Source organism: Anthonomus grandis, chromosome 11 (genome assembly GCF_022605725.1).
Source record: "Anthonomus grandis grandis chromosome 11, icAntGran1.3, whole genome shotgun sequence".
NCBI classification, from domain to species: Eukaryota; Metazoa; Arthropoda; class Insecta; order Coleoptera; family Curculionidae; genus Anthonomus; species Anthonomus grandis.
In genome coordinates, this window is record NC_065556.1 from 23,681,089 (window position 1) to 23,694,943 (window position 13,855).

A 13,855-nucleotide genomic window follows, 5' to 3' on the forward strand; every position below is an offset into this window, starting at 1 on the left:
AAACTTGATTGAAAGCCAATATTGAATTGGGTATTTGGCTTTCAATTCTGTTACAGATGCAAATATTGAATGTTTATCTTTTCTAAAAAGTCGTGGATGAGCGAGACGTTCTTCTTGGGGTAATTCTGTTTTCTCATCATAATAGACATTTTACGATAGTTTCTTGGGAATTTAAGAAGAGAATTAACCTTGATTGAAAGCCAAGGTTGAATGGGACATTTAAATTTCATTTTTACGTCAAATATAAATACAGATCATAGCGTGTTTCAATTGCAAGTAGTTAAATATTTTGAGGCAATTTAGCAGTCTAGCAACTAAGTCGTTTTGTATTCCAGGCAGTTTTTATATTTATTTTAATGTTAAGCATTTGCAGTTTAGCCTTAAGTTGGTTAATTTTTTCTAATAAAACGTGGATGAGAGCAACGTGAAATATGTTTATTTAAACTTAGATTAAGTAAAGCATTTAATTAAATCAAACTATTAAAAAAATATAACAACCAATTTATGAAAAATATAATTAAATCACATATCAATATTTCACTTTTCATGTTTCTTAATAATCCAAAACATCCTGAGCATCGTCCTTTGAACCTAAAATTATTCGACTTCTTTGATGCAAACTTGTAGGGTATATTGAAAATACATATATTCTATTATATGGGTCTTTGAAGCGGGAATATTTGAAATGAAATAACATAATACGTTTTAAAGTATCATCTTGTACCTTTCCATTTCAAGACGATTTAATAATAAGATAAATATAAATTCTTGCATACTTTAAAGACGTGTGAACATCTGCGATCATAGATCCTAGGTATATTGTGTTGTAAAATTTTCCATTGGCAGGATTTTATTATCAAAATAATTTACCTCAATAACAGCCTCGTTGTCTTCAGATATTAACAATGCAACCTTATAGCAACATACTGATGAATAGCTCATTTGCAAGAATATCTAACATTTTAACTTATTCACCTGTATAAACGTTTCTCCAGAAATACCAATACTGAAAAACAAATTCGAAGCTTATCTAGTTTAAACGTAGGGCCAATTTAGGTATTAGGTACTTACAGATCAGTTATTTTAACTCTGCTTACAGCAACTGTCGGTCAAAAAACGTAATTAGTGACGCGGTTTAACGTCCATTTAATATTTGCTTATAAAAGCTTTGAAATGTTTAATAAATGATTTTATTAAAGATGAAACTGTTTTATGGGATCTTATGGATTTGTATCTGTAGTACGTTCACGATTTTTAAAAGGAAGCAAACGATTTTTTTTAATACTTTTTTGCTTAGGACATCTTAGAATTTAGGTAAACATCCTAGAACGTACTATACACGTTTTACTTTTTCAAATGGATTTTTGAGTATTTTTAAAAAAAATATAGAATAATTATTGCATTCTTCATTATACCTGCCTATAATGTTACAGGAATATAAGCATCTCTACTTGGGAAACTTTCAGGAAAATTAACTACATGATCAAATACTATATTTCTATATTGCTAGTATCATATGATTATACATATTGACCTTCTAATACACCACAAAACACTTGATCGCCTGATGTATCAAAGAGCTTTAAAGTTACCCTTACACTCCCAACCATAACATTTGGAATTTTATATTCTTCCTTTAAGACTTGCAGATCGGTGATTTTATGCACACCCTAAAAATATACAGAGTGTATCATTTAATGATTTTTTAAAGTTTTAGTTAAATTTCTAAGCAATCGATTTGCGCTATATACAAGAATAAGAACACTAAAAATTTTCTTGGTAGTAAAACACTCTAAGATAAAAACGCAATAGAAGAAACACCAAAGGAAGAGAAGAGAAAAGAAATATATATATATATATATATATATATATATATATATATATTTAGGTTTTTTCTTACCGCTTTAACGCTGCAATCTGATTCAAAAGGTGGATCTAAGGTGCTGCCAACTTTTTTCCAGGCATCTGCAAAGTAGGTCTCTACATCTTCGCAAAGCTGACCCTCTCTGTTATAAACGTCTTCCTGCCAGTCGCCGCCATCCATCCTGTCAACTTTTAATTCATACTAAAACATTACAGATTTTTAAAGTTTTCTAAAGCTTCTAGAAGAATCTTTTAGCACCTGCCAACTCGCATCAAAATCGGACGGTAACTCCAGTTCACCACTGAACTTCTTGTAACCATCGTCGTCAATATTGTCGAGATATCTTTTGTCAAATATTAAAACGTTTTCGTGATTCGGACATAGGTATACGTTGGTAACTTTTAAAATCTAAAATATAAAAAAAAACTGTATGGTTACCAAGTTTTATTATACAGGGTGTTTTTTTTAAATATTGAGACAAAATTTATGAACGTATCCTTTGGATGAAAAAACTAGGTCGAAATCCATGGATTAATTGTGGACATGATGATAATTTTGTATAAAACATTGAATTTTAAACTATGTTATTTAAGATAGAAAAATATTTATTCAGAGTGGACTGCGAAATTGTACTTATTACTGCTTCCAGTTTGTAAATTCGACTTCAGAAAAAAAAGAGGTAGAATTCACGGGAAAATAAAGTGAGATATAAGTTTATCAAAATTTGACAATTTTCTAAACAATAAATATGTAATTGAATTTCTCTTACCGATCGCGGATCCTTCGGTGGGCCAAAACCATTAGTAACAGAAAATAAAAATACTGCCAAGTAGAAAGTATGCATTTTCCATTAAATGTGAGCTTTTCACGCGATGTGACTTAGCTTTAAATTGGGTTTTGAATTATTTGCATTTTTTTTTATTTAATTTAATATTATTATACTTGTATTATATACGTACGCGTCCGCTCTTAAACATTTCCTCTTTAAATTTTTTCATGTGTTAACCGTATAATTGATTGACTGATTAAATTTTTTTCCGCTCCACTTAATCGAGAAAATTGCCCCTTTTAGAGTCGTTATATAAATTTAACTAAAAATCCGCTGTTTACTTAAGTATATATAGCACGTCTAATATTCGCTTAAAATTTTCTTAATTATAAGATAACAGAAATTTGAGAATAAAATTATGGAGTTCCACTTTTACCGAGGCAAACTTTGCTTGTTAACCCGAGCTTCTTCCCCCACCAGAAAGCTCTTGTTTAAGCGAATACTCGCCCCTTTCGCTTTGTCGGCTTTAAATTTTCAAAATTCACTGGAACTATTACGTTCCCGGCAATTATGATGGTTTCTTTAATTTTAATTTATGCTGTTTCCGGTTTTGGTTGTGTTTTGTAATTTAAAAGCATTAAAGCATTTAGGTCGTAACGGGCGTGGTCATTGTAGTATAGAAAACAACTTTTGTTACTTTATACTTCTTTAGTAGGTTAAAATTGTTTTTCTTTCAGTGTGGATTGTCCATCTCCAATTCTCCATGATACTTAGGTTTGACTTGGGTTATCATGTCTAAAAATAAGAAAAATATATTTTTTGCGCTTTCATTTGCAGTTACAAAAACTTCTTTAATTCTGGTAAATAGTGGTATCATCTTTCAATATTGTTTTCGGTTACAATCTAAATCTTCTTGAAGCATTATTTTATTGCGATCATAATTATAAATAATGTAGGGTATTTACATATTTGTTTTTTTACTATAAATGAATAATGACTATCATAATGAACTGACTCGTATTGTAACTTCAAATATCAGTCTGTCTAAAATTTATTCTGGTAAAAATGACATACAAAATAAAATTTATATAAATATTCGCAGTGGTGGTAAAAACTTTAACGAGTTTATGATATTTATTGAGGGTTCTTTTAATATAATTATTCTGCTTGAAACTTGGATAAATAAACTACTTGGATGTTTTTAAATTTGCAAATCATGATGTAATTTATTCTGAAGCGAGGATTAATCAGAAATACGAGGTGCTTGTCTAAGTCAGAAATGGTATTCAGGTGGACAACTGTTTTAACATTAAATATAATGTAAAGTAACAATCACACTTTTTAATTTTAAATTCAAATAAATGTACCAATTATTTGCTTTATACAGATCACTTGCATCAGATATCACTATGTTTTTAAATGACTTTAGCATTATGCTACTACATTATCAAATTATAACGATATTTGTATTTTTATTAGAGATGTAAATTTAAATTTGCTTTTTGACGGTACTAAACAACTATAAAAATATTTTGCTTATTTTACACATTAAGCTCTGCGTGCCCACCGGTAGGCAAATCGCATCGCTTATTCAGGGACCGCGTGCTCACCCGTGAGCATGGATTACATTGATTCTGCCTATACCAAACGACGGTTTGTCTGGTCCCAGGATGAGCCAAAAAAATATATTGGGTTGGGCAGTTTAGGTATTTAGTTTATAAAAGTAGAAAAAAACAACATTTGAGTTGAGTATATTACTTTAAAACAGAAAAAATACTCTTAAAACTTAAAAATAAATTGTCATAAAAAAACAGTCGTTTTCTTATGTAACCAAAACTTAAAATACCATAAAAATGACTAACCTAAATATAATAAAACTTACTAAAACGACCTAACGTTTGACGAAATACACACTGCCACAAAGAAACTGCTGACACTAAAGTTTTAAGCCAAATGTTTTTGGAAGCAAGTAATACAAAGGGGAATATTACACGATACACAAATTGTATTGACCTTTTTCGCATTTTTTCGGGCGTAAGCAGCATTGTGAGCCATTGACATGGTGCTGTAGCATTTAGTGCATCTCTTTCGAGTAACTCGTTTTTGGCACTTTTTGCCACTTCCTTCAACGTGCAGCGTTGCGTTCTTGACGTGGAAGGACGAGAAACAGTATTAAGTTTTTCGTCGTTTTCAATGAGACCTGAAACTACCTCTTCCTTGAAAGTGGTGATGCTGATTTTTTTCTTGTTTATTTTATTGTAAAGATGTAACGCGTTTACTATTGTTGTAGGAGTAATGAGATGAAACACTAGGCGTTTGTACCATTTTGAAGTTCGCCTTAGAAAAGGCGCGTATGCTGACATTTGATCCGACAAGTCGATAAAGGCCTTGCCCTGATTATAGTCAACAATTACTTTCGGTTTATCGGTTTATCGGTTCGTTTCTTTGCTAAAGTAACGGTAGAATCATCGTGTTTGGTGCTTAGCATGATGACGTCTCTCTTACCCTTCCACTTCAGGACTACAGTTTTGTCATTATCTTGCCGAGCTACAATTTCACCTCGATTTAACTTTTCCTTTATTACTTCCTGAGGATTACCTTTGCGGTTTGCTCTAATTGTACCAACTAAATGCGTTTTTCGGTCAATCAGTCTTTTGGATAATGATACGCTCGTGTACCAGTTGTCAGTGTAAAGTGTGCGGTCACTGTCCAAAAGACCTTCCATCAATTCCATGACTACCTTTTCAGAAACTGCAAATTCACTTGATTTTTCTCTGCCGGTATATACTTTGAAATTCCAGGTGTATCCTCCAGATACACACAACTTGAAAAGCTTTATACCGTAGCGGTGTCGCTTATTGGGTATATATTGTCTGAAATAAATGCGTCCTCGAAACGGGACGTTACTTTCGTCGATACAAATGTCTTTTTCGGCCATGTAGAAGGACTTAAATTTCTTTTGCAGCATGTCAAGAAATTCGAATATTTTGTAAAGTCGGTCATCAGAGGGTCTGTCCTTCTCATTATCACTTACATAGAACATGCCCAAAATACCTTCAAATCTGTTTCTACTCATAATTGTGGGTATGCGATTTTGGTACAACGATTTGGTTGACCAATAATCCCGTAACTGAGGCATTGAAAGAAGGCCCATCCATAATATAATACCAACAAATTTTCGCATTTCCACGGGATCCACCCATTTCGGCACCTTGGCCTTCCGGTTTGGATCTGCTATTGCCGCAGCAATTCGCTGTGAAGCAAACCTATTGGTTTCAGTCACAAATAGATCAATCATCTCATCGTCGATAAAATAGTTAAAGAATTCAGTTGGTTCTTTCCCTGCAAAGTCTGCACTAACAGCTGGAACAACACCAACATTCTGAGGGCTTTCACTGAAAGACAGTCGGTCTCCTTGAACGTGACCCCATTTTTGCTTAGTAGTTAAAGTCGCTAGAGGTACGTTATCGTCTAGATCTTCGTCTTCGGATAATAATATGGCAGAATTATCTGAATTATTACGGATAAATCGTTATCGGATGATAGATCACTTTTAACAGAAATAAAATCTTTATCTACGAGCGAATCATCTGAAAATCCGGTAATTTCGTCTTCTATTATATCTCTTGACTCATCGTCGGACATATTCTTCAGCTCCTTTGCCAACTCCTGATCCGATAGATATTTCTTAGCCATATTTGCTTAACTCTGAAACAAAAAAACACATTAAAGCTAGTGTCCACGGGTGGGCATTCGGTCCCAAAATGTAAAATAGCATTCTGGGACCACGTGCCCACCCGTGGGTCACCGCAAAAAAATGACAAAAACAGCCAAAAGTCGACAGAGTATTGATCCACAAGCAACATAAACTGCAAAAAAATAACTATTAACAAAAAATATCCAGAATGAAAATTTGGTCCCTAGAAGTAAAATCCAAATGCCCACCGGTGGGCATGCGGGGCTTAACGTGTTAAGGATAAATGGGATTTTTAGCTATATAAACAAAACTACAGGGATGAGAATCTTGAATGGATTATTTATTTATAAAACATAAATTGAAATTCGTAGAGAAGAACAAATTTAATAGACCTCAAATGAAATTTTTATAAATATTAATACAGGGTGGTCAAAAAAGAGAATAAATGAAATTTAATAAACCATCTACAGTCACTTTTTTTCAAACAGAAACCCCCTATTTTTATAACTTAATCATATTACGTATTAAATATAAGGATTGATGGTTGATAGTACCTTAGCCGTTTACGGAGAACGGAAAATAGAATTTTTTCGAAAATTTGGCATCATGGGTTTTAGCTTGTGATCTAACGATTAAAAATATTTCTTGCGATGCAGCGTTGCCGTTTATGCCAAAAAGGAGTAGCAACTTTGTTATTTTAAATGGAATACCATGTATATTATTTTATTTTCTGATCCGCTATCGCCTTATGATTATTTTTGTGTGAAATATTTCTATACCTATTTTTAGTTGTTTTCGAGAAATTAATTATTTTGTTTAATTTTTGACCAAAAAATAGCTCCAAATACATTCTTATTGCTACGGCACTGGAACGTGCAGAAAATTGAAATTATGAGCGTAATTTACGGAAGTATTATACATTAGTCTTCACTATGAAAATTTGTTCTACATTATACAGGGTTGATCAAAATTTATGATTTTACCGCTAGGTACAAAAATTGTGAAATATGCATTTTTTTTAATGGAACACCGTGTATATTATAATATATTCTAAAAGAAAATTAAAATCCCTTTCTAACGAGGTATCATGTTCCTATATCTAAGTAGTTGGGTTATTAAAATAAAAGCAAGTTTCTATAAAAATCAGAATTTTTTGACATCTGAAATTCTTTGATTTATATCCAACCCTATATAAACTATAATAATTCGACAATAAAATTACCATTTTTAACTACACGGCTTAATTTAACTCGGCTTTCTAACAATTAGCTCATACACCTGTCTTCGTTTGACTTATTTATTACGAAGCTTTATCACTCAGACAGTTTTAATAAATCCGACCAAGACTAGAGCGCTAACCCTCAATTACAATAACAGATAGACAGAAAAATAGGGCGGAAAAAAGTTGGGAAAAATAATTTATTAAGCCCGCAGTCAACTGATTAGGCAAAGTCATTTGCTAACCGTAGCAATGGGGTTAGATCGCATCTAAACACGCAAATGTCATATTAACGCGTAAGATAAGGGCGGTAGTAAAAAAAAATCCCTTGTAATAGAAACCGAATTTTTCGAAGGGGGAAAAGTCATTTCTGGATATTTCTGGAAATCTCCATTGTTGGAGTATTGTGATTTTTGCACTTTTTTACAATTCTTAAAATATTATTTTTTTTTAAGTTTTAAATTTAGTTGGAATTATTCGAAATAAGATAAGGGTGATTGTAAAAAAAATTTCTTTTGATTAAAACTGATTTCTTTTAAATGAGGAAAAGTTATTTGTACTATTTCTTTTAGGAAATCCCCACTTTTGAGATATTTTGATATTTGCACTTTTTTAAAAAAGGGTCCATATTTTTTCCATCAATTGAAAGTTGGCTTGCACCCATCTGAAATTGATTTTAATGCCAAGAGAGTACACCAGACATAGTATGACGTCCAACTGTGTATTAAACCGTCCCTTGCTAACGTTTTCCAATTACTTATTCCATTCATTCCAATTCACATGCACGTGAAATCCCTTAGCTGGAAAAGTAATTTCCGTGACGACTGAATCAGGCGGATTTGTCACAAAAAGAAAGAATCTACGGAGATTTTCATTACTCCTCCCACACATACGACAATTGGAGCTATGACGCATTCCCTTCATATTTTCCGTCTTTATCCCACCACAAAACGGCCCCGATATCGATTTTATTATTTATCTTTGAATGGGATGGATTTTATACTAAAACGTATTTGAATAATGTCAAAAATGGTCGGAAATGTTTAGGATTTTGACAAATTGAATACGAAGAGCCTCTTAATATCTCGTTCAACTCCGTTAAAATATATTTACAGACGTTCTATGTTGTTTTATATCAATTTCAACGCAATCATCCATTTCTACGACAGGTCGTTATGCTAATGTTGGCAAATCGAATGTAAACTCCTGGATTTTGGGAGTTTTATTTTTGGATGTGTGACAAATATTTAAGAAGATGTCTCGTTTATGTGGCCAAATGATGGAAATCATCAACAAACCGCTTTCAGATTTTTTGGGCTTTAGTGAAATTTATCTATAATTAACTAACTCAATACACAAAACAAAAATGGGGATTGGGTAAAAAAAGACAATACTGAGTATAGAGTATACAAAGAGTATACAATACTGAAAAAACTTAAACAGATAATGATCCGAATGACACATAAATCATCTCGAAGCTTAGTAAAGTTTGATTAAACGGGGTGAAATCAAATATTTTATCAATTGCTGCCGCACTAATCCGTTGCCGTCTAAATCAAGTTACGATATTGATTTTCTGACGTACCTGAACTAATTAAAACTACCAAAAATCTTTTTTTTTCTTCATTAATTCTCGTTCTGAATCTCTTTGCCAGTGAAACTAGCTACCTCTGAAAATTTAAGTTGCCTTAGTCCATTTTTAAATACGTCATTCTAAAAAAACCCTCCGGGGGCTCTTGCCGATTTTCCCAGGCTGTCTCCAGAGCTTAAACAGGGTTGACAGGTGAAAAACTAAAGTATTGCCGTAGGGGCTGAGATATATAGGGTCAGATAATGGCTCTATTCTTTAGGGTTTTGTTTTTGTTGTTTTACGTGGATAAACATGTAGCAGTATTAGTAGCAGTAAAGGGGTTTTTTTGTTTGTCCGTATAAATAAATATTTCTGTTTTATTAAGCCATTGGGCGCATACGTTTGCTCTCGCTAAAGCACAGCTTATATTTTAACTCCCTCTAAATCGCGTTATACAGCACGTGCGAGTTCTAAAATATCATTTTCCGCCCTATTCGCAAGTCGAGTGTGATATATTATGACCTAGAAGAGGATTAATGATAATATATATAAAGAATAATATATAATACTTAAGTGACGTCAGATGCGGGACAAAACATAATCTCGGGACTTATAAAAGCCGAAGGACAATCAGGAAATTGTCACAATGGACTATAGGATGTCACGAGGGAAATTTTTATATGAAAAAGAAGCCGAATCTTATCCCTGAGCCCGGTATTTTGTTTATATAAGTCGAAATGGGAAAATTGGGAGCCGAGTCGGGTGTCCTGCGAGAGTTGATGATTTTTCTCGGTTTTTTTTTGCCTTTTGTGGGTCGTCTCCTCGGGGCATATTTTTGGTAGACATGTTTTTTGTCGTATATGATATTGAGAATTAGTTTTTTGGGGTATATTCGTATTTTATTAAGTACATGTATGTGATATGAAAACGGTTGAGGATCAGGCTCTCGGGATATCTTCCAAAACACAATTTTAATTTTTTTCTATCTTTCCCTGTTTTCTTTGTGGCTTGCCCTTTGATATAATAAAAACTATAAATATTTCAATAGCATATTTGGGAAATATAATGGCCTTTGACTGATAAAAGTAGCATTTAAGCCTAACTCTTTATAGGCACAACACACTTTTTTATTTGAATCAATTGAGACCAAAGAATTTTTGACGATCGTAATTAAAGTGAACTGAGAAGTGAAATGTAGTAGAAGATTCATTGTGGAATAGAATTTTCATTTGTAAATAATGTTGAACTTTTTAAAAACTGCGGAGTTTTAGTATTATGAGGATTCAGATCCTAGATCCTACCACTTTTTTAAAATTGACCACGTTTTTCAACCGTGTCTTCCAGACTTTTAAGGCTTTTTTACTTTTATTTTGTAACTGAGATTTGATGCATTTTCTGGTTATTTCAAAACATTTTTTGCATCATTTAAATGTATTCTTGTTCCAGGCTCTTAAACACTTGTTTTATTCCAGGCATTTCACATCACTTGCCATTCTATTTCTGTCTTTTAAGACTGTTTGAATTTTTAATTTCATTTCAGGCATTTGAAATTATTTTAAGGCTCTTCTTGGTATTAAAAAAATTGACAGCGTCTCCAAAATTTAAAAACGATTCTGTTAAAATGCCTGGAAGAAAATTGAAAATGACTCACAAAAGTCAGAAATCAAATGTCAATACTGCGGTTCAATACGCTGTCTACAGACTTTTCTTTTGATATGGCAAGTGACAACAATGTCAATTACTTTGATAGTTTTAAAACCTAGATGGTGCCTATATTAATCCTACATTAATTTACTTAAAAAAATTAATTTATTTATTAAGTCAGTTTAAGGGCAACACCACGGTTCAATTTGCTGTCTACAAGCTTTCCTTTTAAAATGGCAATTAATTTAATATTTTTTCTATACATTTGCCGGTAAATTTCAATACACTATTCCAGGCGTTTAAAACCATTTTAAGGCTCTTCCTGGTATTTGAAGCCTTTTCTTAACATATTGTAATGACATTAGAAACGCCAAGAATACCAGCTGATTTTCCGTCACTGCGGAATAACACAAGTGATAAAAGAAGACTCGGGGAAGGTCAGTGAATCTTCCGGAATCATGGTCAGCCGAGTATATAAGGAGCTGCATAGGCGTTGGGAATCAGTTGACAGTTCAGTGCAGTAGCGAAGGGTGTAAATAAATGAGTGGACTATTTTCGTGCGTCGATTATTTTAATTCACATAGCCTGATGAAGTTATGTTCGAACCTGCACTGCGTGACAAGGTTGTTGATAGAGGGACAGCAGTCGGAAAGACCCATGTAAGCGCTGAAAGGACTATTCCTCTAAAGGTAATGAATGTTAATCATTATCCTGTGTTGTTAAAGAAGAGCACGCAGTTAGGACACTACTTCAGCAGTACTTTAACAAGTTGCGGCTGTGTTCATCAACTGGCAAGTCTCTCCGAAAGAGTAAGAAGAGCACCGATCTAACGCCAGATCAAAGAAGGACGCCGAGGTTTTTAGTCCATAGATGTCTTTAACACTGGGAAGAAAGGAAGTACCAACAAAGTCCAGCACAAAATCAGTACAGGAAATGGTCCTCTCATGATAGACCACTGGCCAAGAAAGAGAAGACTGCTAAGATTATTGAGAGTATGGCCAAGTAAGACATCATACAACCATCTAGCAGTCGATGATCTTCACCGGTGGTACTGGTAAAATAGAATGAAGGCTCAACCAGATTCTGCGTAGATTACCGCTAGCTTGGTAACGTGACTAAAAAGAATAGCTATTCTCTTCCTCGCATTTGGAGAACTTTGGACACCCTAGCTGCATCAAAGATTTCTTCCACGCTAAGCCTGAAAAGTATATACGACAAGTTGAGTTGGCTCCTAAAGATCGGAAAAAGACGATTTTCATGGATGCTGGATTATGACATTTAACGTGATACCATTTGGACTGTGCGATGTCTCTGCCACTTTTGAATGGCCGATGGACACGATTTTAAGACGATTGTCCTGGAAGACTTGCCTGGTTTAACTTGATGACATTATTGTGGTAGGAAAATCGTTTGAGGAGCTTATCAAATATCGTGTTGCAAGAAAAAAAGTTCTTCAGGCTACGAGGTCATGGATTAAAGTTGAGCTTAAAGAAATGTCATTTATTTCAAAAGGCTGTGCACTATTTAGTTTACGTCGTTTTCAGTTGCGGTTGACAAGGCAAAGGTTCAGACTGTCAAAGATTGGCAAAGAATCTTCTATCGGTATCGACGTCCTCCAACATCCTTGAAAACATATTGACACGAAATGAACTTACGGAGAGGGTAGTGTAACAATATTGGAAACGCCGAGAATAACAGCTGATTCTACGTTATTCCAAAATTACACAAGTAGCATACCGCACGACGTCTCTGGAAACGCGTGGCTAATCTTCTGGAATCACGGTCAGCCGAGTATATAAGGAGCCGCATCGCCTCTGAAGGTCAACTGACAGCTCAGTGCAGTGCAGTTCGGAATAATGGCGCGATATTTAAATGGGACATAAATAGTAGTAAATAAATAAAGTGTCAAAAAATATTTTTAATATTTGTGTAGTGTAAGAGTGTAAATAAATCAGTTGACTATTTTCGTGTATCGCTTATTTGACTTCACATCTGCCAAATGGTAAAAACGCTATAATATTAGGCTTATTTCTAGGCATTTTGAAGTAGTTTGTTACGTATTTTTTTAATATCTATTTAAATACTTTGATTAGGTTTCTTTCTATTTTATACATTCGCCTATAAATTAACCTTTTCCACGTCTACAAGAGAAAATTTATAGTGGTTAAATGAAAAATATAAAGCCTGATAAGCCATCGCATATTTTTTTCAGAAAATAACCAACTACACCGTTAATACCGTGTTGAAAAATAAATTACGACACAAATACCCTTTTAAATGAAGCAATAACATATTTAGATATGATCTTTTAAATGTGAATTATTATAAACATTTTTTTATGGTTGTTTTAGATGGAGACGCTGGTCAAAGAAATGCAAGACACGGAGTCAGGGGGCGTGCCAGTAAGAAGTCAAAAGATCTTTTTAACATCCATTCCTGCCGCTTTTATGGGTAAGTACTAAAGAAAAAACAACAGCAACATCCATTAAAATTATGCCATTATCACCTGAGCTTAAATTTATATAAAACTCATTTCCAGGAAAGTTAGGACATAATTTCTGCGAAGCGTAATATTAACCAAAGGGTAATAAAGGAAATATTTCTCCGATTCGAGTCTCGGAAACTAATAATGAACCCAATATCTCGCTAGGGCTTATTAAAAACTTTTCAAAGCCCGGCGTAGCATTAATCCCGTTGAACAACATACAATTGTCGCATATACTATACTGTCTGGAATAGGGAGTGTGGAATTCACCAGGTGGTAATTAGAGGGAATTGTAGGGGAATTTTGTGCTGTTACCAAGAATTAAAAATGAAAATGGGAGTAATATGAAAATTTTTATTAAAAAGTTTAATGAAGCAGAAATTTTTTTGTCTTTTTACATTTTTTTTTGAGCTTAAATTCTCCAAGTCTTTAGAAACTTATTTTATTTAATTTTAGGAATTTCACATTTTTTCTCATTTTCTTCCATATTATTTGGATTAATTTTTAATTTTGTTTCAGGCATTTCAAACTATTGATAGCTCTTCCTCATTTTTAAAGCCTGTCCTAATAATTTTGAACTTATTTCTGAGTCTTCCAAAAACCCAAA

The 13,855-nt window shown here is 33.4% G+C and overlaps 2 protein-coding genes across 5 annotated transcripts in view; one reads left to right on the forward strand and one right to left on the reverse strand.

Annotated features, from left to right (window-relative positions):
• LOC126742023 (regulator of G-protein signaling 11) overlaps positions 1–13,855 on the forward strand; it is a 67,657-nt gene that overhangs the window by 29,990 nt on the left and 23,812 nt on the right. For all 4 annotated transcript variants that reach the window (XR_007662463.1, XM_050448545.1, XM_050448547.1 and 1 more), the window contains exon 3: positions 13,115–13,214. Coding sequence is in view for 3 of the 4 variants with exons in the window: in XM_050448545.1 (XP_050304502.1) it covers positions 13,115–13,214 (100 nt within the window). In the remaining variant the exon portion in view is untranslated. The remainder of the gene's footprint in view (positions 1–13,114; positions 13,215–13,855) is intronic.
• Positions 1,484–3,231, reverse strand: LOC126742026 (uncharacterized). Its single transcript, XM_050448551.1, has 4 exons — positions 2,634–3,231; positions 2,123–2,272; positions 1,901–2,065; positions 1,484–1,670 (listed from the first exon to the last, which is right to left on the reverse strand). The coding sequence occupies exons 1-4, from the start codon at positions 2,706–2,708 to the stop codon at positions 1,521–1,523; spliced, it is 540 nt and encodes a 179-aa protein (XP_050304508.1). The 5' UTR covers positions 2,709–3,231; the 3' UTR covers positions 1,484–1,520.

What these genes read in the sequence shown, in the direction of transcription:
- LOC126742026 (XM_050448551.1), bottom strand. Translation starts at nt 2,708, where the DNA reads ATGCATACTTTCTACTTGGCAGTATTTTTATTTTCTGTTACTAATGGT. An exon ending in CACCGAAGGATCCGCGATCG is followed by an intron (nt 2,273 to 2,633) that starts GTAAGAGAAATT and finishes TTTATATTTTAG; the next exon opens with ATTTTAAAAGTTACCAACGT. An exon ending in CAGATTGCAGCGTTAAAGCG is followed by an intron (nt 1,671 to 1,900) that starts GTAAGAAAAAAC and finishes GTATATTTTTAG; the next exon opens with GGTGTGCATAAAATCACCGA.